Source organism: Phycodurus eques, chromosome 3 (assembly GCF_024500275.1).
Source record: "Phycodurus eques isolate BA_2022a chromosome 3, UOR_Pequ_1.1, whole genome shotgun sequence".
Classification (NCBI taxonomy): Eukaryota; Metazoa; Chordata; class Actinopteri; order Syngnathiformes; family Syngnathidae; genus Phycodurus; species Phycodurus eques.
In genome coordinates this window covers 33,516,314-33,542,262 of record NC_084527.1, presented here as the reverse complement: position 1 = coordinate 33,542,262, position 25,949 = coordinate 33,516,314, and the positions used below count along the sequence as shown (strand labels likewise).

The following is a 25,949-nucleotide window of genomic DNA, read 5'->3' as shown; positions in this document are numbered from 1 at the left end:
ACTCTGAGATCCTCCCGGATGACCGAGCTTCTCACCCTATCTCGAAGGGAGAGCCCGGACACCCTAGCTCCTTCTTCACCACAACGGAATCGATACAAAGTCCGCATCACTGCGGACGCCGCACCGATCCGCCTGTCGATCTCCCGTTCCGTTCTTCCCTCACTCGTGAACAAGACCCCAAGATACTTGAACACCTCCACTTGGGGCAGGATCTCATCCTGCCCCAAGTGGAGATCCCCGACGAGGGCACGCCACCCTTTTCCGACTGAGGACCACGGTCTCAGATTTGAGGTGCTCATTTCAACTGCTTCACAGTCGGCTGCGAACTGCTCCAGTGAGAGTTGGAGATCACAACTTGATGAAGCCAACAGAAGCACCTGATCTGGAAAAAGCAGAGCTGCAATACTACAGACCGGACTCCCTGCGCCTCGAATGTCTGTCCATTAAAGTTCTGAACAGAATCGGTGTAAAAAAGGACAGCCTTGGCAGAGTCCAACCCTCACCAGAAATGAATGCGACTTACTGCCAGCAATGCGGACCAGACTCTGACACGGGTCGTACAGGGACCGAACAGCCCGTATCGGGGGTTCGGTACCCCGTACTCCTGAAGCACCCCCCGACAGGAGCCCCCGAGGGACACGGTCGAACGCCTTCCTTCTCCAAGTCCACAAAACACGCGGCATCTTCCCCCACCGTCAGAGCCGACAGTTAGCTTCAAGTCATTTATGTTTTTCAGGAACATTAATACTCGTAAACATTGGCATACGCCTGAGCTCTGAATAATAATAAATTTGGAAGACAATGTCAAACTTTTGTCAAGAATTTTTAATGTCATGGTCAAATACTCCATATTTAACAGCGGTAGAACAATGTCAATTCTATTTTTCCTTTTTTTGCCTCAGGGTCTCTGCAACATCACGACCCAAGTCTATTTTGCAGATCTTCCAAATCCTCTTGCAATATTGTCATTCGTTTCCGCCGCCTCCTTGAGCGTCTGCATCACGAGAGCATTTCGCTTCCTCGTCTCTTCCATTCTCAGTGGGTTGGACTCGGGCAGATTCTGGGGGTCAATAGGCACAGAAAGGTGATTAAAGGGGGTGGGGGTGGATAAAGTTGTAACAGCACTGACCACTTTTTCTCCCCCCAGATATTCAAAAATGTCGGTGCACTGTATACTATTATATACTATACTACTATTATCGAACTTAAGGGAATGAACACCACATCACATGCACGTTACGCAACTGGTGTACAGAGTTGCCGAGCCGGCACATCGAGGAAGGTTTCCCCTGCCCGGACGCGGGTCACCGGGGCCCCCCTCTGGAGCCGGGCCGGGAGGTGGGGCTCGAAGGCGAGCGCCCGGTGGCCGGGCCTGCACCCGTGGGTCCCGGCCGGGGCCATACGGGTCGGGTGCAAGTGTGAGCTGGGCGGGGGTCGAAGTCAGGGACCGTGGCGGGACCGAGGAAACCGGAGTGCCCCGAGAGAACCCGGCCAGGCACGGGGAGAACATGCAAACTAATTGTAGCCGCGTTTCCTCATTAATACAAAAATGTACGACAGCATCAACTCTTGTAGTCCTCCAAATAAATACTTGAATTTTTTTTTTTTAACCACAGCATGAAAAAATTAAATGTGAATTTACAAATTTTGATGTTGCTCCAAACAACAACAACAAAAAACATCTGCAATTTACTGCACGGTGTTTTCTAAAGTTATAAGTGAGCTGAAACATCCACGTTTGGGCAGACAGTGCCAGACAAATAATACAATACATGCAAGGTGTTGTTTTTGTTGGTCTAAATGTAAACAAGAGGAGCGTGCCGTTGCATTCATGGTAACGACGACCTTCCCAACATGGCCGCCACGTACGCACGACGATGAGGGGTCAGGCTTATCTGATGGCGATGGCGACGGCGACCCCCCCCCCAGGAAAAACTCATTGGATCCATACGATTTACGTAAACGGGCGAATTTCGCTGAAAGGCTACTGATTTGCACGTATGCTCTTGAGAGGGGTTGGCGTCTCTTCCACTCTGGAAGTTGCCCACGGTGAGAGGCGCCGAGCAGGTGCGGGTATACTTATTGCCACCCGGCTCCGCTCCTGTACGTTGGGGTTCCCCCCAGTGGACGAGAGGGTAGCCTCCTTCCACCTTCGGGTGGGGGGGACGGGTCCTGACTTGTTTGTGCCTATGCACCAAACAGCATTTCAGAGTACCCACCCTTTTTGGAGTCCTAGTAGGGGGCACTCCCGCTGGAGACTCCATCGTTCTGCTCGGGGACTTCAATGCTCACGTGGGCAATGAGAGTGAGACCTGCAAGGGCGTGATTGGGAGGAACGGCCCCCCCCCGATCAGAACCCAAGCGGTGTTCTGTTATTGGACTTCTGTGCTCGTCACGGATTGTCCATAACGAGCACCATGTTCAAGCATAAGGGTGTCCACACGTGCACTTGGCACCGGGACACCCTAGGTCGCAGTTCAATGATCGACTTTGTGGTCGTGTCATCGGACTTGCGGCCGCATGTCTTGGACACTCGGGTAAAGAGAGGGGCGGAGCTGTCAACTGATCACCACCTGGTGATGAGTTGGCTCGGATGGTGGGGGAAGATGCCGGTCCTACCTGGCAGGCCCAAACATATTGTGAGGGTCTGCTGGGAACATCTGGCAGAATCCCCTGTCAGAAGGAGTTTGGGGGGGGGGGGGGAACATTGAGTCCGAGTGGACCATGTTCCGCGCCTCCATTGCTGAGGCGGTCGACCGGAGTTACAGCCGTAATGGGGTCGGTGCCTGTCGTGGCTGCAATCCCCGAACCCGTTGGTGGACACCAACGGTGAGGGTTACCATCAAGCTGAAGAAGGAGTCCTATCGGGCCTTTTTGGCCTGTGGGACTCCCGAGGCAGCTGATAGGTACCGGCTGGCCAAGCGAAATGCAGCTTTGGTGGTCGCTGAGGCAAAAATTCGGCATGGGAGAAGTTCTGTGAGGCCATGGAGAAAGACTTCCGGATGGCTTTGGGAAATTCTGGTCCACCATCCGGCGTCTCAGGAGGGGGAAGCAGTGTATCATCACCATCAACACTGCGTATAGTGGGGATGGGGCGCTGCCGACCTCAACTCGGGACGTTGTGAGTCGGTGGGGAGAATACTTCGAAGACCTCCTCACTTGCACCGCCTCGCCTTCCCTTGAGGAAGCAGAGTGTGGGTTAACAGAGGCGGGCTCTCCTTTCTCTGGGGTTGAGGTCACCGAGGTGATTAAAAAGCTCCTCGGTGGCAAGGCCCCTGGGGTGGATGAGAGTCACCCGGAGTTCCTAAAGGCTCTGCATGTTGTAGGGCTGTCCTGGTTGACACGTCGATACAACATCGTGTGGACATCGGGGACAGTGCCTCTGGATTGGCAAACTGGGGTGGTGGTCCCCCTTTTTAAAAAGGAGGATCACACTCCTCAGCCTCCCTGGTAAGGCCTATTCAGGGGTCCTGGAGAGGCGGGTCCGTCGGGAAGTTGAATCTCAGATTCAGGAGGAGCGGTGTGCTTTTTGTCCTGGCCGCGGAACAGTGGACCAGCGCTACACCCTCGGCAGGGTCCTCAAGGGTGCATGGGAGTTCGCCTAACCAGTCTCCGTGTGTTTTGTGGACTTGGAGAATGCGTTCGACTGTGTCCCTTGGGGGGTCCTCCGGGAGTATGGGATACCAAACTCCCTGATACAGGCTGTTCAGTGTCTGTAGACCCCGGGGACGACCCAGGACACGCTGGAGAGACTACGTCTCTCGACTTGCCTCAGGATCCCTCCGGAAGATCTGGGTGGAGTGGCTGGGGAGAGGGAAGTCTGGGCATCCCTGCTAAAGCTACTGCCCCCGCGACCCGACCTCGGCTAAGCAGAAGAAAATGGATGGATGGATATTTTAAAGATGAAATACAATCAAACATATCACAACGAAGCTTGTAGCTTTGCAACATTTTATTTAATCTCGTAAAAAAAAATGTTTTTAATTCTTTTATTTTTTTTACTTTTCCTGCACAGTATACTTGTATTTCTCAAGTACAGTACTTATCTTTGAAGTACGGTTCAGTTGTATTCAACTTAAGGACAGTAAATGTGCTTTTTAGGACTAAAATCTCAGCCTCTGTGTTATTGTGTCAGCTGAGATAGGCGCCAGCGCACTCGCAGCCCTTGTGGGGATAAGTGTTCAAAAGATGTACAAGGTCCAAGAAGCGATGGTCTTCAGACAACTCTCTGCTCTTATCCATCCATTGTGACAAATGGATGAACTATTTTAACAATGGCCTTTATGTTAGTACTTAGAGATAGAGATAAATATTCTTTGAGGTGGGACTTGGTCTAAAAAGTTTGAGAACCACTGGTTTAGTCTTTACTCCCATGAGATCTGGCTTTGAGTATAAAATGGTTGGCTGATTGGAGGTCAGCCAATGAGGCATTGTCACCAGTGGCTCCACTGTTGGCGGTGATGTTGGTGTACGATTCAGCTCAAGGCGGACTCTATGTACAGTGTTCCCTCGCTATATTGCATTTTACCTATTGCGGATACAGTGCATGGAGGATTTTTGTTTCATTTTGTGCATAATTTGCCATATCACAGGAGTTTGAGTGTATGCTGTAATTATTTGCTGATTATATAAATGCTTCCTAGCCTAGAACAACAACAACAACAAATAATGAAAACATATTACAAGGAATTAGATGCACAACCCCAATGAAGTTGGGACGTTGTGTTAAACAAATAAAAACAGAATACAATGATTTGCAAATCACATTCAACCTATATTGAATTGAACACACTACAAAGACAAGATATTTAATGTTCAATCTGATAAACCTTATTGTTTTTAGCAAATAATCTTTAACTTAGAATTTTATGGCTGCAACGTGTTCCAAAAGAGCTGGGACAGGTGGCAAAAAAGACTGAGAAAGTTGAGGAATGCTCATCCAACACCTGTTTGGAACATCCCACAGGTGAACGGGCTCATTGGGAACAGGTGGGTGCCATGATTGGGTAGAAAAAGAGCTTCCCTGAATTGCTCAGTCATTCACAAGCAAAGATGGGGCGAGGTTCACCTCTTTGTCAACAAGTGCGTGAGAAAATAGTCCAACGCTCCTCAACGTTCCATTGCAAGGAATTTAGGGATTTCATCATCTCCGGTCCATAATATCATCAAAAGGTTCTGAGAATCTGGAGAAGTCACTGCATGGAAGCGGCAAGGCCGAAAACCCACATTGAATGCCCGTGACCTTCGATCCCTCAGGCGGTACTGCATCAAACACCGACATCAATGTGTAATGGATATCACCACACGGGCTCAGGAACACTTCAGAAAACCAATGTCAGTAAATACAGTTTGGCGCAACATCCGTAAGTGCAACTTGAAACTCTACTCTAAATGGTGGACGTCGTGTCCTCCGGGCCAAAGAGGAAAAGAACCATCCGGACTGTTATGGACGCAAAGTTCAAAAGCCAGCATCTGTGATGGTATGGGGCTGCGTGAGTGCCAATGGCATGGGTAACTTAAACACCTGTGAAGGCACCATTAATGCTGAAAGGTACATACAGGTTTTGGAGAAACATATGCTGCCATCCAAGCAACGTCTTTTTCATGGACACCCCTGCTAATTTCAGCAAGACCACCAATGCCAAACCACATTCTGCACGTGTTACAACAGTGTGGCTTCATAGTAAAAGAGTGCAGGTACTAGACCGGCCTGAACTTCAGTCCAGACCTGTCTCCCATTGAAAATTATGAAGCGTAAAATGCGACAACGCAGACCCCGGACTGTTGAACAGGTGAAGCTGTACATCAAGCAAGAATGGGAAAGAATTCCACATAAAAAGCTTAAACAATTAAGTGTCCTCAGTTCCCAAACATTTATTGAATGTTGTTAAAAGAAAAGGTGATGTAACCCAGTGGTAAACGTGACCCTGTCCCAGCTTTTTTTGGAACGTGTTGCAGCCATAAAATTCTAAGTTAATGATTATTTGCTAAAAACAATAAAGCTGATCAGTTTGAACAATAAATATCTTGTCTTTGTAGTGTATTCAATTAAATATGTATGTATATATATTTTATGTGTTTAACACAACGTCCCAACTTCATTGGAATTGGGGTTGTACATACCATATAGTCCTACTGTTCGTTACTGCATGTTTAAGAGTTTGAAAAGAATTTAATAGTATAGAAAGTGTTTATGAGTATGATAGAGGTTAATAGGAATGTGAGGAAGATTATACCCGGATTTTCCTTTCTCAAACGAAAATCGAATACAGCACGGGACAAATCGAAAAATGGCCTGTATGTTTGTTTTGGATTGGAGGAAGCTTTCACCGACAAGTGCTCATACTGGCCAGTAGATGGAGACAGCGCGGTACCGTCGGAAAACACGGAAGGAGAAGGGTGCGCAATTGAGATTCGTAGGCTGGAGGCGTGGGAGGAGAAGTCAAACGAAGACGATATCATGTTCCATGGACATTACTTTAACACTAATTTCATTTCTCTCACAACTGTAGGCCCCCTCGTTCTTCGGTTGGTTTCCAACGATTGGCACGTGGAGGCACCACGCTGTCGCCCTCTACTGGCTGGCATGAGGACTGTTCTTGACGCTGAAGAGAGAGACGGATCGAGTGACGTCATGGCAAACGACGTGGCGTTGCGGGGTCACCTTGACGATTTCTCTTTGCCTCTGTTCTCCCGGAGCAACGAGCGACCACATCCCGTAGCCGACCCCCAACACTGCGAGCACAGCAGTCGCGCTCACCGCGGTTCGCATGCCGCTCATTGTAGACACGCTGAGGAGTCCAGAGAGATCGAGCGCGTCATTTATTTAATGGCGGAATCGTTGCTTCCGAATGGCCGCCGAACGCCGATTGGAAACAAGCAAGTGGTTCCGTGATCTCCCTTCTTACCCGATTTGCGGCAGATGTGGTACGGCAACTCCATTTGTTCAAACCGACGCTGTCGTCAACTCAGTCGCGACTCGATTTGCGCGGTGCACACAGATGACGTATATCTTGATAGTTTAGCCCGTTGTTGGAAAACGTCAGCGCGTTCGCCATATTGGATGTGGCGACGACGGCCTGAATCCAAGGGTATTCAAGGAGAAATTTCATCATCGTCTAGTGTCTCTTTATTGTTATATATACTTAAGCAGCCTACCTAGTCGTATTTACATTTGCTGCTAATCAATACCTCAGTCAAATCCAAGAACCTTTTGGCAATTATTATTGTCAAGTAACAGAACTAAACAAATACGTATGACTGCTCATAAGTGAACGTACCTTGGCAAAATATTGCTTCTTAAAATAGGACTGAACAGGAAAGGTCATCCTTTATGGTGATGTTTTGCTTGATGATCGTGCCTATCTTAAACGCCTCACAGTTTCATTTGAATTCCATTCAAAAATAAACAAATCAGTTTCGCCGGGTCCTTGTTTTCTTTCCCGAATTGTACACATCTTACAGATTTTCTACCCCCCCCCAACCACAAAAACTCCATTCATCCATTTTCTGTACCGCTTCTCCTCGCTCGGGTCGCGGGCGTGCTTGGAGCCCAACCCAGCCGCATGCGGGCGAGCGGCGGGGTACACGCTGAACTGGTCGCCAGCCAATCGCAGGGCACGTACAGTATAAACAACCATTCGCGCACACATTCACACCTACGGGCAATTTGGAGTCTTCCATCACAAACTGCCATGCATGTTTTTGGGATGTGGGAGGAAACTGGAGTCCCTGGAGAAAACCCACGCGGGCGCGGGGAGAACATGCAAACTCCAGCTCTATGGTCATGTGCCATTCTGCTGTATTCTCTAACATTACTTTTTTTTTTTTTTCAAAATATAACCTCATAGCACAACCTTGTGATGTTATATCTATTAGTTTGTCTGAGATTTTGAAATAAGTATATAAGTATTCAAACCCTTTTCTGTGACACTCATATTTAACTCTGGTGCTGTCCATTTCTGCTGATCATCCTTGAGCTGGTTCTACACCTTCATTGGAGTCCAGCTGTGTTTGATTAGACTGATTGGACCTGATTAGGAAAGCCACACCCCCGTCTACATAAGACGTTACAGCTCACAGTGCATGTCAGAGCCAATGAGAATCATGAGGTCAAAGGAACTGCCTGAAGAGCTCAGAGACAGAATTGTGGCAAGGCGCAGATCTGGCCAAGGTTACAAGAAAAATTCTGCTGCACTTAAGGTTCCTAAGAGCACAGTGGCCTCCATAATCCTTAAATGGAAGACACTTGGGACGACCAGAACCCTTCCTGGAGCTGGCCGTCCGGCCAAACTGAGCAATTGGAGGTGAAGAGCCTTGGTGAGAGAGGTAAAGAAGAACCCAAAGATCACTCTGGCTGAGCTCCAGAGATGCAGTCGGGCGATGGGAGAAAGTTCTAGAAAGTCAACCGTCACTGCAGCCCTCCACCAGTCGGGGCTTTATGGCAGAGTGGCCCGACGGAAGCCTCTCCTCAGTCCAAGACACGTGAAAGCCCGCATGGAGTTTGCTAAAAAAAACACCTGAAGGACTCGAAGATGGTGAGAAATAAGATTCTCTGGTCTGATGAGACCAAGATAGAACTTTTTGGCCTTAATTCTAAGTGGTACGTGTGGGGGAAAACCAGGCACTGCTCATCACCTGTCCAGTACAGTCCCAACAGTGAAGCGCGGTGGTGGCAGCATCATGCTGTGGGGGTGTTGTTCAGCTGCAGGGACAGGACGACCGGTTGCAATTGAAGGAAAGATGAATGCGGCAAAGTACGGGGATATCCTGGATGAAAACCTTCTCCAGAGTGCTCAGGACCTCAGATTGGGCTGAAGGTTCCACCTTCCAACAAGACAATGACCTTAAGCACACAGCTAAAATAACAAAGGAGCGCCTTCAGAACAACTCTGTGACTGTTCTTGAATGGGCCATCCAGAGCCCTGACTTAAACCCAATTGAGCATCACTGGAGAGACCTGAAAATGGCTGTCCACCAACGTTCCCCATCCAACCTGACAGAACTGGAAAGGAACTGCAAGTCGGAATGGCAGAGGATCCCCAAATCCAGGTGTGAAAAACTTGTTGCATCATTCCCAAAAAGACTCCTGGCTGCCTAAACTCAAAATGGTGCTTCTACTAAATACTGAGCAGAGGGTCTGAATACTTATGGAGGTGTGATATTTCAGTTTTTCTTTTTTTTAATAAATCTGCAAAAATGACTACAATTCAGTTTTTTTCTGTCAATATGGGGTGCTGTGTGTACATTAATAAGGGGGGAAAAAATGATTTCAGTGCGTGCGTGCGTGTGTGTGTGTGTGAATGATTTTTTATTTTAAACACGTTTTTATTTTAAACAAGTTTGCAAAACCAAAAACCCTCGTTGTCACGGGGTATTTTGTGTGGCGAATTTTGGGGAAAAATTACTCTCTTCTATTTTAAGGCTGTAACTTGACAAAAAGTGGAAACAAGTAAGAGTCTTCAATTAACCTAGCGTGCATGTTTTTGGGATGTGGGAGGAAATCGGAGTACCCGGAGAAAAGCCACGCAGGCACGGGGAGAACATGCAAATTCCGTACAGGCGAGGATGGATTTGAACCCGTGTCCTGAGAACTGTGAGGGGGATGAGCTAACCGGTCGTAACCACCGCGGCGCCTGTAGACATTCAAAGAATATTAAATGTATACAGGGTGATTGAAAACTCCCTATTTTAAAATACGCATTTATTCATGTGTTCTGATATTTTTCTTATTTTTTTCGTGCTTCTTTTTTTCTGTGGGGCTGGTGAAAGGAGCAAGTCTATTCTACCAAACCGGCGACTTTGGAAGAACTTGAAGGGCGAACACGAGAAGTTATGAAATCAGTTAATGTGGTTCCCAGGCGGTTTGAGAAACCGGTGGCTAATGCTGGCGCATATCGAATTTTCAATAAAACTCCTGCAATACACTTTCTTCTCATGCTCATTTCTTGTAAGAATTATAGTTCAGAAATAAATGACAAGTACCGTATTTTCCGCACTATAGGGCGCACTTAAAAGCCTTCAATTTTCTCAAAAATCGACAGTGCGCCTTATTGTGCGCACTGAGTTCCAAATTCTGTAAAAATGTTGTTCTCCGATTTTTGGTAAGCGCTAACCCTTCATTAACTGTAAGGCCATTTCCCGCCGACATAGGGACGTAATTCGTACACTGCGTACGCCGGCAGCGATAAACCAGTTAGAGAACGTTACGTAAAGCTACGTACGCTTACCTCCGCCACGCCTCCGGTAGGTATATTGTGCTACCGGTGTGCTGCAAAACAACATTTGGTTGGCTAAGGACCCCCCCCCCCCAAAATGGCATCAGCTAAGAGACATGCTTACGAGGCACAATTCGAACTACAGGCTATCAGTTACGCGGTTGTAAATGGGAATAGAGCAGCCGCGAGAGAACTCAAAATCAAGCACAAGAACAGCCGGGAGAAGCGTCTCTACAGTCACCATTCGACTGAAGGCAATAAACGATAGCACAAGACATGAAGATCGAACACTTTCAAGGAGGTGCATCTTGGTGCTTTCGTTTTATGAAAAGGCGCCATCTCGGCATCCGCGCAAAGGACTACCGTGGCGCAGCAACAGCCAGCGAAGTCCAACCGCCGGACGTTGGTGTAAACGGGGCGTTCAAAGTGAAGTGGATGAGAGACGGCGAACACACCTTTACGAAGACTGGGAGGCAGCGCCGGGCGAGTTACGTTCACCCAAACTCACGGTTTTGCTTCCGTTACCTTGTTTTAGCATGTCCCTTACAATCCGGTGCGCCTTATGGTGCGGAAAATACGCTACTTAAAAATAGGGAGTTACTTTTCAATCACCCTATACATTAAAAATACAACCAAATAAACAAGACACATCATGAGATCATTCAATATCACATCTAAGAAAGGTTTACACAAAAGCACCAAGCTATTGACATGTCAACTTATCAAACAAAAATAAATAGAAACGTGGAAAAGGGTTTTCTTCTTTATTTTTGTAGGATTCCTGTTAGCAAAACTGTGTAAAAGTATTTTCTTCAGCATTTTTTCATGGTAACGGTTTAAAACTCACGTGATTATTTGAAGTGTATGACAACAGGAAAGCGACCGATTCAAAAACCTCACGTGCTTGAGTAAAACAAAGAGTACGGCTCCTTACCCTGTTCAAATGCCAGGTTTTTGTGATGTAAAAAAAAAACAAAAAACAAAAAAAATGAGACGAAGATAAATCATTACAAAAAAATATCCATTAATGTGACCTATAACTTGTACAACTCGATTAAAAAAAAAAAAAAAAAAACATCTTGAGAGGGGAGGTAAAAATAACGTGGTTGCACAAGTGTGGACACCCTTTTATTACTGGGATGTGGCAGTGTTCTGAATCAACCAATCACATTCAAAACCATGTTAAATGGGAGTCAACACACACCTGCCTACATTAAAAGTGCCTCTGATAATCGCCAAATACATTTCTGTTGTTCTAGTAGGCTTTCCACCTTTTGGAGAGACATCCCAGTTATAAGCCTGTCCACACTTGTGCAACCACATTTCATTTAAAAATTTTTTTTTTTTTTTAACATGAAAAAAATAGAGCTGCACAGGTTATAAGTCATTAATGGTGGATAGTTTGGCAATTATTAATCATTCATTATATCAGGAAAAAACTGGTCATTTTAACTTTGGTGTGTAGGCTTTTTATATCCACAGTATCTTAAATCTTAATAGTTCGCTTATTTTTCCAGTGTGCTGGGGCAGCCATTGTCAACATTATGATGACTCAGAAGTCATAAGTCGAGGCAGGCAGGGTCTGTGATGTGCTTAACTTTCGTTTCCGTTGCATCTAATTCAGCCAGTCATGATCATCATTATTGTCATCACTCAACAGTGGAGCTGGTGGTGGACATCCCTTCAGGCTCTGGGGGGGGAAAAAAAACAAAAAACACCACAACCCACTTGAATCCAGTCCAATTGAAGCGGCTCCTCTCATTCCCCCAAAAGAGCCCAAAGGGTGCAAAACTGGTTAACAAAACTGTGAACACTATGCATGCCTCGTAATTATCTTGGATTCAGATTCACATCTGTAACTCACGATGAAAGATAGTTACAACTGCATTATAGAAAAAGAAAAAAAAAAAAAAAAAAAAAGAGGAAGAAATAGATGAGACTTCTATAGCTCGTCCTCACCAGCTCATCCTCCTCTTCCTCCAAAACTGGATACGAAGCAGATTTGTCAATGCTGCTGTTTTGGAAAATGGTCTCTCCGTTTTCCATTCGTGAGTCCCCAGTCAGACTGAGAATAAAAACATGCAGACAGGTTGACATAACAACAACAACGTTTACATAGTACCGTTAAAAAAAAAAAATCTTTTATGAAGTGCTTTCACATAACCAGAAAGCATACATAAACCAAAATGATAATCACAAGCATAAAAAACAAAACAAAACAAAAAAATCAAGCATGCAAACCCCAGCAAACATATACTAACTGTCATGGGGTCTATCGTGTAAAACCAATTGAGGAACTTGGTCAAGAACTCAACAACATGGACTCAGATAAGAAAGGCTCTCGGATCGGGTTGGGCATTTTTGGGACTTTGAGCAATTCTGGTCCCGATTTCAATTCCTCATTTCGATTCCGGTTCCAAATGATTCTCGATTCCGATTCTTTTAGGGGGCTGGGTCAAAAAAGCTTGCATGGTTTAAATAAAGGGTGTCTAAATTATGAACATCCATTTTATTAGCAGCCCGCAGCATAGACTATAATGAACATTGGACTCGGGGTTCACTATAACCAGAACCAATATCAAACCTATGAACTAAAAGGCAATGTGTGTGGAACTAGCCCAATGGACTTAATATTCATTAATTAATGTTTCAGCTAAAAATTATATATAGCATTGTTAAAATACTTATTTGCAACTGCTTTATCATGTCAAATGTCTTATATGTGCAAGTTTTAACTTGACTTCTTGTTTTAAGCTTGCTCTTCCGGGGGGATCCCGAGGCGTTCACAAGGCAGCTGGGAGACGTAGTCTTTCCAGCGTGTCCTGGGTCGTCACCGGGTTCTCCTCCCAGTGGGATGCCCGTATTTTTGCCTCAGCGACCACCAAAGCTGCATTCCGCTTGGCCAGCTGGTACCCATCAGCTGCCTCAGGTGTCCCACAGGCCAAAAAGGCCCGATAGGACTCCTCCTTCAGCTTGACGGCATCCCTCACTGGTGGTGTCCTCCAACGTGTTCGGGAATTGCCGCCACGCTAGGCACAGACCACCCTATGGCCACAGCTCCGATCAGCCGCCTCAGCAATGGAGGCGTGAAATATGGTCCACTCAGACTCAATGTCCCCTGCCTCCCCCGGCACGTGGGTGAAGCGCTGCCGGAGGTGGGATTTGAAACTCATTCTGACATGGGATTCTGCCGGACGTTCCCAGCAGACGAGCCTCACCTCTAGGCCTGGCTCCAGAGTGGGGCCCCAGTGACCCACGTCAGGGCGAGGGAAATCGAGGTTCGGTATTTCATAAGGTCTTTGAGCGTGCTTTGTCTGGTCACTCACCTAGAACCTGTTTGTCATGGGGGACTCTACCATGGGCTTGAAGCCCCAATCAACTTAGCTCCCAAGATCATTGGGATACACAAACGCCTCCACCACGATAAGGTCACTGCTCCAGGAGGGGTGTCCCAATTCATCGTGATGTTGCTTGTTTGACCTTTGATGAAGTTTTAGTTCAATGTTAAGCTTTTTTTCCAGTCATCAGCTCTTACGTTGGTTTGAAGACGAAAATAAACGCTAAAAACCACCAGTGCAAGAGTGCAACCCACCGTTTAACTTTTCATTTTTTTTTTTTTTTTTTTCTTTTTTTTAAGCTTTTATTGTTTCACTCACCCAATTTGACTTGAAGTTCCGCGTGGTGTAGGCTGAGGCTCAGAGCGGGAGGGAGCTTGTCAGACATCTCCACATCATGAAAGCCTCCTTGGCACAATATAATGTTATTTTATTTTATTTTTTATTTTTTTCTTAGTGTTGCACTGAGCCGACTGGTCATTTATTTTACTAAAGTTAAGACACACAAGTTTTGTTCGCCACAGACACTGGGCACAAGCACGTCTTCGCGCGCATTATTCTTCGTTGGTTTTTGCCACTTTCTTCTTCAGGGTTGGCGGACTGTAGGCATCGAAACTGAAATTTAATTTGAACGATTCTGGGAGAACCGAAATGTTAGCCCCGGTTCCAATCGGTTCTCGATTTTGAATGCCCAACCCTACTCACGTATGATGGTAAAAGAGGAGGCGAGAAGTAAACATCACAGACTCACATAAAAGCAAGGCCATTAAGAAGTAATTTAAAAGATGTCACTGATTTTGCATACCTTATTTTAACTCCTCGGGCAGGTCGTTCCGATGTCAAGGCACCCTGACGAAGAATGCTCTATCACCTTTAATTTTAAACCTGGACTTTAGAACGACCAGAGGGGCCCGCCCAAGGGTATTTGAGGCTACGGGCTAGCTCACGAGGAGTTAATAGTATGGTTATGTAGCTTGTACCCAGAACCATACATAAAATCGTCATGGGTAAAATCCTAAAATCAATTCTAAAACTAACTGGAAGCCAAAGCAATGATACCAAAATTGGGGTGATTTGATGTCTGTTTGACTCAGCCCCTGCATTCTGAACAGGCTGGAGGCAAGAGAATGGGTTAGGATTGGTAACGGAGAGAAGTTAGTTACAGTAATCTAGTCTGGAGAAAATAGGAACAGGGATTAATTAACAAGGTCTGGCATGGTAATTACTGATTTGATTTGGGCTATGATGCATATGTGGAACATGCATGGTTGGGCAACTTTACTGATATGGGTTGTTGAGTTAAGAGCTGAATCAAGTTTTGGGCTGTGTGAAATTATATGCAAAGGTACCAAGGCTGGATTTAATGATATGGGTAGAATTTTGCATGTTCAATAAAATTAATTCAGATTTGAAGTTATTGAGTTGTAGAAAGAGCTGTGTCATCTTGCAGCTGATGCCAGAAAGGAAGGCAATGTTTCGAAGTAGCTAGGACTCTTGGGTCCTCTGGTCTCAGTGGAAGAAGACATTGTGGTGTTGAATTATTTGGCAAAAGGACAGCATGTTCAGGTCAAGGGATGTGCTGGAACGGTTCAGTTTTATTCACAGTTTGTTCAAGATGGTCCCTGGCTCACAAATGGATTGATGCCACTCAAAATTATAAATCCATCTGAAGGAATGCAAGCAAGACCACAAAATCCACACACAAGGTCCAAGAGAAATATTAGAAACTCCTCAGCGAACACCCACCTTTTATCTTTAGCCTGACTGAGTGGAACTTCACTTGGTGGTAGAGGCATCTTGACTGGGGGTCCAAAAGATTTCTGAGAGTCAGGATCCATTTCTCCTGACTTTTCTGTATTTTCCATTTTCGCCTTAAAAACTTCGACCTCAGTTATGACACTTTCATGAGGTCCAGCCTCTGGATTCGCAGCTTCGCTGGTGTCATCTGCTGCCTGACCCCGCTTCTTTTGAGATCCTGATGCTGTCATGAGTGTGGTTTCTAACACTTTAGAATGGAATTGTTCCTTTAAAACAGACAACTGTTCCTGCATCGCAGCTCCATCCTGATGCATTCGGTCCTCACTACTACAGTGATGGTCCTCCTTTATCTGTTTGCTGACTCCACTCTCTTCATTCACAAGGAACGCATCACATATTTTCCCATCTTTTTGTTTCAAATCCCCTCCGTCTGCTTGCGATTCTTGATCTGCCAACTCTTCCTTCTTGCTTGTTGTCAGACAGTCTTTGCCTTGGAGGTGATCCAAAGTTACACTCTGGAAACAGATTATTAATGAGCTCCATGAATCTTCACAGAAACTATGAAATAGGAAGCACAACGATTCACAGCTGCAAATAGCCAAGGGTGATGGAGGATTTCCATGATTGACAAAGCACGCCTGTCATTCTAGATTCCGTCAAGGTTAAGTCTGCAACTTCTTTGCCCTTTCACTTCTGCTGGGAATTGCATGCAGTCAGAAACGCTGCTTCAAGTTCAATTACTAGTTATCATTAACATTTTAATCTACTTTATTACGTACAACTTGGTTTCTTGCTGCAAATTTGAAATACATGATTCCTTCGCCAGCACATTATAAAGATCTTGCCATAGAGCATAAAGATGGATATACAGTATGAAGCATATAATTGTTCTGCACATTGTGATAAACAACAACTGTCTTTCACTTACCTTAATAGTATTTACAAGCACACCAAGCACAGTACGGCCACTGTAAGATTCACTGAGGTCAAACTCTCCTCGTAACGAATGAAACACATCATTCATCACACGCTTAACCTAAAGTATCACACAAAGAGGTCTTGTCATCGTTAGTCAGATAATGTCCAAACTAAACATGGTTCTTAACTACGGCAAAGGACAAATAAAAGAAATAGGAGAACCTCGAAGAATTCATAAAATAGGACACTTGATTTGATATTGGATCTCAGCTACTTTAGCCAACTGTGTCAGATATCATTTGAAATTTGATTTTGACAAGCCGTGCGTGGAGGCGAGCCTGACTATATCTCGTCGGAACGTCTCGACCTCACACACCAGCTCGGGCTCCTTCCCTGTCAGAGTGGTGACATGACACGTCCCGAGAGCCAGCTTCTGTCGCTGGGATCGGATCGCCAAGGTCCCTGCCTTCGGCCACCGCCCAGCTCACACTGCACCCGACCCCTATGGCCCCTCCCACAGGTGGTGAGTCCATGTGAAGGGGTCCTAAATTAACTACATTTTTTATTCAACTAATATACGCTACAGAGTGGTGAAACCAACGTGAGGAGAGAAAGGGTTAACCCTTGGCACGTCCTCTGCTATCTTGGTTGAGCTATGTTGTCTATTTGTGAGCACATTCCGTTACCAAACCATAGCGACCAGGTTCCGAGCACTTGTTAACGAGAGAAACTAAGATTAGCCCTAGTGAGACTAGAGTTGTTGCATTGCAAATGTTATTTGGGTATCATTTTGTGCGCTGCATGCTTTGAACTGTGGGAAGATTCCCTACGTAAAGGTCTGTTTGAAAAGGCCTTTGGGGATCACAAATGGGTCATAAATTCTGAGTGTTTGCACGGTCCTCGTCTCTTTCCCGTCCTATAGTTTCCTGGAGTAGCTAACCAGACTAGCTATATGCCCGTTGGTTTTGGGAATTTTATTGAGCTTCGCTGTGTAAACAGGAGATTTGGGAACTCACCGGTCACGAGAACGTGTTCTGTACAGAGAATCCCTGTTGTACATCAGTCGAACTCTGAGCTAAAGTGTTAGCTCTTTGTGTGTGTGGGGGGGGGGGGGGGGGGGGACGTGGCACCCATGACGTTCGCCATTTTCACTTTGTGTTGAAACCACAAGCCTCTGCGTTGAACGTCATATGGTTATTTAGACTTAAGGCTTCGCAATTCATCTTCTTTTGGGGAGACGTCACGTCATCGTGACATCGCCACGTTGGTCACTCATTTGCCGCCTCGATCCGTGGCATAAGCTTCGGGTTGTCCTCGAGTGCCCCCTCGTGGAAATTCATTCCATCACGCAACTCCCGGCTCACCGAAAGCACCGAAACGCTCAAAGCAGAACGCTCCAAAGAGATGTAACAGTCCTACGAGCTCAAGACACGGCAGTCCTTGAGACGGAGCTGTCCCGCCTCCAACAACAGCTCCAGGACCAAGAGGATGAGTTAGCCTATGTCAGACGTGAACTACAATTAGCTCGACAGCTGTCCGCCGGCTCTCGGACTCATCCCAGAAGTGTCACAGAGCCCTGCAAAACATCTCCAACCTTTGGGCCGGAACCCACCTCCAGGGGGCGCCGTGTGGCCTCCTCACGGGTGGCGGCCCCACCAGTCGCAGCTCACCTTTTTGACTCACCCCAACTCTCCCTCCACCCAGCGCCGCTCCAAGGTATGACTCTAAGAGACTTAGACAAAGTTGCGCGCAACATTCCGAGGTTCAAACCTAAGCCAAACGGGTCACACAACACAGCCGCGTACCTGAGACCTCGAATTTCACCTTAAACGATTTCCTTCCGCTACTACGGATAACAGACTCTACCTTATCAAAGTTACGTCTAGCCGAGAAGTAAGTAGCTTAATTGAACGACAACCGGCTCATGTGCTGGCCAATTACCCGGCCATCTGCCAAGCATTGTCTCAAGAATTTGATGACCCAGAGCCTGCAACCGGCTTATCTGCAGCCCTCACAGTTAAACAGGGGAGACTTGAGACACCCCAAGCTTATTACTGCCAGTTGTGTGAAGCGTACTTTGGAAATTTAAATGAGCTGAATATGGAAGAGGACAAAAATTTCAAAACGCTGTCGAAAACCTACATCCTAACACCAGCCACCAGCTGGGCGTAGCAGCGTGCCCGCGCACACTGTCCAGTGCCCAACTGCGTGAACAGGCCGCCAAAGGTTTCGCTAAACAAAAAGCACAAGACTCTGACGTCTTCTTCACAAACGAACCACCGCAGATGGAATTAGAGGGCGCTACGTGCAACACGCATGTGATTAACACACAACGTTCTGGCGATGTTAAAACAAATCTCTTATATAATTCATGTGGCAACCTTCAAATTACGAGACTGAGGATAAAAGGTTTGTCGTCACATTGTCCTGTTTTATAGATCTAAAAAGTGGCATGGTGACCCTCTCTCGATAAAATAGCTTGATTTATCACGCTTTAATTTAAAATTACGCTTAACCGGTACAAACAAAATTACGCTTAAAGTACAAAAGGAAAAAAATATGTTTGTACTTTTTCTTTATCGGATATTTTATGTCAATATTTATGAAAATAAAACTATACTCAAATCAGCTTTAGAATAAGTCTGTAACATAGCAAAATGTGGAAAAAGTGACGGGGTGTATGAATACATGTGCAGAACCGTGGCGAGCGATCCGTACGGATCAAAGATGATCTGTTGCGCCACTCATTTTAACTGTTTTGAGTCATTATCCTTTGGGGAAGCACATTTCTAGCATGTTCTGACTGTCTTCAGATTAATTGTACCCTGCACAGATTCAAGGCACCCAGTGCTGCATGTAGCAAAGCAGACAAAACCTGACCAATGCTCCACCATCTTTCAAAGTAGGTAGAGTGTTCTTATCTGTATGCTAAATGTTTCCGTCTGCATTCAGTGAGCTGATGTGAATTGCCAAAAAGCTCCAGTTACATCTCCTCTATCCAAATGACATTCTTTTAGAAGTTTTGTCACTTGTCAATAAGCATAAATGAAAATTCTAGTATTGGCTGTTTAAAGTGACCATTGTGGGTTTTTCTCTCTTGAATGGGAGGGCACCAACAATTTTGCATTTGTTGTGTTTACAAAGAAAAGAACACCGTACCGCCGAGAATGAGCTGGCGCATTTTGTGGCGTAAGGTCTTGGCTCCTCGCGGCATGAGACACGTCACTTCCGGCTCACACTGGCTCATATGCTCATATCGAGGCATATGCTGGGGAATTTCTTCTTGAACTCGAAAGATGTCGCGTCTCCATTCGACCTGCTGCTCCCCTTCCACGACATCGTATGTGATTAGAAACGGCTTGTTGCTTTTGATAGTTGTCTGTACGCAGTATATGCATAAAAGCAATCATCCAAAATACTTGCTGAAATCAAATGAAATATTTCTCCTTTTCATGCTGGACATGAAGAGTTTGTCTCATCATATTGGCCAACAGCAGGTATTTTGGATGATTGTAGTTATACATATACTGTTTATTGACCATTATCAAAAACAACAACCCGTTTCTAAGCACATACGACGTCGTGAAATGCGCAGCAAGTCGAATAGGCCTCGATATGCCGAGATGAGCCGGCGGTGGGCCACAAGTGATGTCATTATGCCGCAAGGAGCCAAGACTTTGCGATTTTTTATTTGACTGACGCATGTATAAAGATGTGGAAGGCACTTACACTTATTATTGTACAGTACTGCATATTCAACATTATCAAAAACGGCAAGCCGTTTCTAAGCACATACGATGTCGTGGAATGAGCAGCAAGTCGAATCTGCCTCGATATGCCACGATGAGCAGGCTGTGAGCCAACGTCAGCTGGAAGTGACGTGTTTTATGCCGTGAGGCGCCAGAGGTGAGCCAGTGTCAACCTGAGCTGGGTTGAAAGGAATCAAAAGAACATCGAGGCATTCGGGAGCAAAATGTGTTGCCAACTGTCACAAAAATTTGTCTCAGAGGCACAGTCCCTTCCGGAAGTATTGGAACGGCAAGGTCAATTCCTTTGTTATTATTATTACTGTTGTTATTGAAGACATTTGGGTTTCAGATCAAAAGATGAATATGAGACAAAAGTTCAGAATTCCAGCTTTTATTTCATGGTATTTACATCTACATGTGTTAGAACAACTCAGGACAGAGCACCTTTCATTTGAACCCACCCACTTTTCAAGTGACCAAAGGTATTGGAACATGTGAGTGATGGGTATTTCGAGTTGTCAGGTGTTGCCTTTTAGATTGATTGCTTAAACATTAGATAGTGCTTGTTTTTGGCTTTGGGTTTCACCTGAGAAAACTGCATTTGCTGTTAAGCAAACACAGATGAGGGCTGTCTTTGGGAGAAAAGCAAACCATTTTGAAGCTGAGAGAATAGGGAAAAATCAATCAGCGTGATTGCAAAAACATTGGGCATATCCAATACAACAATTTGGAATGTCCTCAAAAAGAAACTACTGGTGTACTGAGCAACACATCGAACATGTCAGCCAAGGGTATCAACAGCAGTTGATGACAGGAACATGGTGAGAGCTGTGAAGAAACGCCCAAAAAACAACAGTCCGTGACATCAATGCCAACCTCCACAGGGCAGGGGTGAAGGTATCCCAAGCCACTGTTCAAAGACTTTGAGAGAAGAATTATACAGGCCATAAAACAAGATGCTAACCACTCATCTGCAAAAAGAATCGGAAGGCCAGATTGGATTTTGCAAAGAAGTACAGAGGTGAACCACAAACGTTTTGGATCCAAAACACACAAGCTCATCTGTGAAGCATGGCGGAGGTAATATCAAGGCTGGGGCTTGCATGGCTCCTTCTGGAATGGGGTCACTAGTCTTGATTAGACTTTACGCCGATCTGATCGGTGTTATCGGTATCGGCCGATAATTAGCATTTTATGCTGATCGGTTTTCATGTCATAATTCGCCGATCAGATCAATGACGTCATCGATCGGCTTCGCAAAAGACATTTAACGCCGCGTCTCCGTCACGTATGAATCCAAAAGCTAGTTTATTCACATGGCACGTGTCTTGTGTCGCAGTACTGTACCTATCTGATGTCCAATAAAGTATTTTTAAATTTTGCCGGTGAAAACACACGTCATCGGTGTGGCACTATTTTGCGGTCTTAGACAAACAAAACGTAAGTTATTTGCAGTCTGTGAACAACTGAAGTACGTCGTGGGGAACGTCATCTAAATGCTTCAACACAAATTTGATCGGGCACCTGAAGAATGGACATGAGGAAAAAAAAAAGCAAAAGCCAAACGTACGCAAACTCTAGACAACACCCGTCTATATAGCACAGTGAGAAAGTTAGAGTAAGCATGTCATTTAACAGTATTTATAAAAGTAATTTAATTGCAACAAAGTAATTTAATTACAGTAAGTTAGCACCCATTATTTCTGCCATGTTGTAATGTTGCTCTGACCTAAACTTGTCAGTGGCCAATCCTTGAATTCCCCCTAGAGGTCATTGATGTTGTCACTTTTGTTTAAAATGCTCGAGAATAATTTTGATGGGCTCCAGCACGCCCGCGATCCTAGTGAGGATAAGCCGTACAGAAAATGGATTGATACAGTACTCAAGTATATACAATAAATGAACAAGTCATGTAAATGGACACATTGCTCCATCTTGTGATCGGCCCAAAACATCCTGATCGTGTAAAGCCTAGTCTTTAATGATGATGTAACTTGATGGTAACAGCAGAATGAATTCTGAATTCTACAAAACCATTTTGTCTGGCAATTTACAGAAAAATGCATCCAAACAAATCGGGAGAAGCTTCATCATGCAACAAGACCCGGACCCAAAACACACTGCCAAGACAACAAAGGACTTCATCAGGGTGAAAAAGTGGAAAGTCTTAGACTGGCCAAGGCAATCATCGGACCTTAACCCAATACAACAGCATGCCCCTTACCTTCTGAAGAGGAGAATGAAGGCAGAAACCACCAGAAACAAGAACTGAAAGGCGGTGCAGTAAAGGCATGGAAAAGCATTTCAAATGAAGAATGCAACAGTCTCGTGAAGTCAATGGGTCGCAGGCTTGATGGAGTTATTACAGAGTAAGGGTTATGCCACCAAATATTAAATGTTATTCACTTTTAGTTAATATTCTTATAGTAATGGCTGTTACTACTGTAAAGTGGGTGGGTTCAAATGAAAGGTGCTCGGTCCTGAGTTGTTTAACACATGTAGATGTAAATACCATGAAATAAAAGCTGGAATTTTGAACTTTTGTCTCATATTCATCTTTTCTTTTGATCTGAAACCCAAATGTTTTCAGTATACAACAAAAACAAAGGATATTGACCTTGCCGTTCCAATACTTTTGGAGGGGACTGTATGTCAAATTCTGAATTATAAAACCACAGTCACAGTTCAGTCACTTGCCTCTGTATTGACTCCTTAACAGTGACACTGTGTGACCCTTGGTATTTCTAGTTTAAACAGGATAAAAATGTGCATCCGTAACGGACAGAGAGGAAGTGGGTATTCAATTAAATTTGAAATATGCATGAAATGATTCATGTTTTCCTCGCATTCATATTTTCTGGTACCAGAATTCACAATTTAAAAAAAAATGACACTCCTAATCGACAGTTATGGACATGCATTGTTGACACTTGTGTGCATCCCCTCATGTAGACATGGCTGCTAAATTTTGTGTCACACTGTGAAAAGCACACTGATGTGGTTTCGGTGTCCCGCTGGGAGAGGACAGCCCAAGCTCAAGTCTCTGATGCGTCAACCTCCACAACGAACTGGAGGGTGGGGTCGGGGTGTCTCAAGATGGGGCGCTGGTGAAAGGTTCTTTCAAGCCACTTTACTGTAGTCCAGAATGCATCTGCGGTAGAAGTTCGCAAAACCAAGGAATCGCTGCAGATTCTTGCCGGTGGGAGGGAATGGGCCGGGTGACGACTGCCTGGATCTTAGCCGGGTCCGCTTGTATTTTTCCCTTGGCAATGATGTATCCTAGGAAGTGTACAGAGGAGAGGTGGAATTCACATTTTTGGGGTTTCACAAAGAGGCGGTTCTCAATTACGCGCTGAAGGCCTCGGCGGACATGTTGACGATGTTCTTCAATTGAGTGGGAGAAGAGGAGGATGTCGTCGAAGTAGACAAAGACAAACCGGTTGAGCACATCACGGAGGACGTCATTGATGAAGTCGGGGGAATTATGGCGGAGTGGCCCGACGGAAGCCTCTCCTCAGTGCAAGACAAGAAAGCCCGCATGGAGTTTGCTAAAGACTCCAAGATGGTGAGAAATAAGATTCTCTGTTCTGATGAGACCAAGATAGAACTGTTGGGCCTTAATTCTAAGCAGTATGTGTGGAGAAAACCAGGCAGTGCTCATCATCTGTTCAATACAATCCCAACAGTGAAGCATGGTGGTGGCAGTATCATGCTGTGGGGGTGTTTTTCAGCTGCAGGGACAGGACTGGTTGCAATCGAAGGAAAGATTAATGCGGCCAAGTACAGAGATATCCTTGAATAAAACTGTCTCCAGAGTGCTCAGGACCTCAGACTGGGCCAAAGGTTCACCTTCCAACAAGACAATGACCCTAAAGCGCACAGCTAAAATAACGAAGGAGTGGCTTCAGAACAATTCCGTGACTGTTCTTGAATGGCCCAGCCAGAGCCCTGACTTAAACCCAATTGAGCATCTCTGGAGAGACCTGAAAATGGCTGCCCACCAACGTTCACCATCCAACCTGACAGAACTGGAGAGGATCTGCAAGGAGGAATGGCAGATGATCCCCAAATTCAGGTGTGAAAAAAAAAACTAAAAAACCTATGGCTGGATTAGCTCAAAAGGGTGCTTCTACTAAATACTGAGCAAAGGGTCTGAATACTTATGGCTGTGTGATATTTCAGTTTTTCTTTTTTAATCTGCAAAAATTTCAACAATTCCGTTTCTTTCTGTCAATATGGGGTGCTGTGTGTACATTAATGAGGGACAAATTAACTTAAATGATTTTAGCAAATGGCTGCAATACAACAAAGATTGAAAATTTTAAGGGGGTCTGAATACTTGCCACTTCTGAGCCCGAGCCGACGTCGGAAGCGTCTCAACTGGGTCAAGGAGAAGGAGGACTGGACTGTTGGCCAGTGGTCCAAGGTCCTCTTTTGCGATGAAAGTAAAGTGTGCCTTTCATTCGGGAATCAAGGCCCAAGGGTTTGGAGGAAGATGGCTGAAGAACAGAACCCAAGCTGCTTGAGGTCCAGTGTGAAATATCCACAGTCAGTCATGATTTGGGGTGGAATGTCTAGTGTAGGTGTTGATAAACTCTGCTTTCTTAAATCCAAGGTCACTGCAAGTCTACCAGTATGTTTTAGAGGACTTCATGATTCCTTCTGCTGAGGATCTGTATGGAGATGTAGATTTCATCTTCCAGCACCAAAACCTGGTTTGATGCCCATGCCATCACAGTGCTTGACTGGCCAGCCAACTCGCCCGATCTAAACCCCATTGAGAATCTAAGGTGTATTACCAAGAGGAAAATGAGGGGCACCAGACCCAAAAACAAATAACAACTGACCGAAAGCATCAACGAAATCTGGACCTCATAACTCCCAGGCAATGTCACAGGCTGATTGCCTCAATGCCATGGTGCATCCAGGCAGTGATTAAAACAAAGGGATTCCCAATCAAGTACTGAAGATTAACATATCGTTTTGAAAGTATCATATTTTGATTGATTTAATGTGACCCTAATTTATTTTTTCTGTTTTGTTTTTTTCCCCTACAAAAACCGAGAAGTAAATGGTGATTTCTTCACAGTATTCAGAGTTCTTTAAATTACTGATTTTGTGGGTTTTATGAACTGGCAGCCCAAATTATAAAAACAAACAAATAAATTGTTTGTTGTATTGTATGATTATAATTAAACGTGAAAAATAAAACAGTGATAGCCGAAAATAAATATCTCCATTTTACATTACAAGTCGGTCCATTGTGTTGATTTTACAAGTTTGTCGTTTGTGTTAATTTTTGACTGAATTTACTGTTCACTGTTTCATCAGTTGGTTAAATTGAGACAAATGAGAGAATGATGAATTTTGTAGTCAAATAATTTCTCTGATATTTGCACACTTAATCTGTTTCGACAACCTTCTCTTCTTCAGTCACAGATATTGTCTGAGTTAAGGTAATATGGTAAAGGCAAGATCATAAACACTAACAGTACAGTACTGAGCTGCTCAGTGACAGAAGAAACATTATGGAGGGCACTCACTTGTTTGAGACCATTCTGATTCCTCCTCAGGTCATTAACTTCCTCCTCCATGTTTTTGAGCTTTTGCTCAATCTCCTTGCGCCTTTGCATCTCTGCACGGTACTGTACCTGGGCTCTTTCTGATACTTCCTTCAGCTCTGACACAAACAAACACATATACTAGCAGCAATGTTCGATCAGTGATTATGTCATTCGTTCATTAGAGTGAGACTGGCCACTTCAGATTTTTGTAGGCCGAAGGTGAAAATTAGAAGGCCATGTTTCCGTCAGCAATACAGTTCACTCTATATTGCACAATAAAGTTAAGATCTGTAAATTCTGATCTGGAGGTGTGCTCAAGAGTTGTGTAAGCGAGACAACAATGGCTGGATCACAAATTATAATAACGTCACATCATAACAGCGAGATACAGTGTAACGCCACAGCGCT

The 25,949-nt window shown here is 45.0% G+C and overlaps 2 protein-coding genes across 4 annotated transcripts in view; both read right to left on the bottom strand.

Moving 5' to 3' along the window:
• Positions 1-807: 807 nt before the first annotated feature.
• Positions 808-7,009, bottom strand: LOC133400463 (ubiquinol-cytochrome-c reductase complex assembly factor 3). The gene is made up of 3 exons (XM_061673174.1): positions 6,909-7,009; positions 6,665-6,791; positions 808-1,060 (listed from the first exon to the last, which is right to left on the bottom strand). Exons 2-3 carry the CDS (start codon positions 6,779-6,781, stop codon positions 929-931), a joined length of 249 nt encoding a protein of 82 aa, XP_061529158.1. The 5' UTR covers positions 6,782-6,791; positions 6,909-7,009; the 3' UTR covers positions 808-928.
• A 3,933-nt stretch (positions 7,010-10,942) lies between these two features.
• fkbp15b (FKBP prolyl isomerase family member 15b) overlaps positions 10,943-25,949 on the bottom strand; it is a 55,057-nt gene continuing 40,050 nt past the window's right edge. The window contains exons 21-25 of one of the 3 annotated variants that reach the window (XM_061673171.1): positions 25,521-25,657; positions 16,239-16,346; positions 15,299-15,825; positions 12,177-12,282; positions 10,943-11,907 (exon numbers count right to left, since the gene is read on the bottom strand). In XM_061673171.1, coding sequence (XP_061529155.1) covers positions 11,833-11,907; positions 12,177-12,282; positions 15,299-15,825; positions 16,239-16,346; positions 25,521-25,657 — 953 coding nt within the window. In that variant the 3' untranslated portion in view covers positions 10,943-11,832. The remainder of the gene's footprint in view (positions 11,908-12,176; positions 12,283-15,298; positions 15,826-16,238; positions 16,347-25,520; positions 25,658-25,949) is intronic. The other 2 variants (XM_061673172.1, XM_061673173.1) reach the window with 2 other exon arrangements.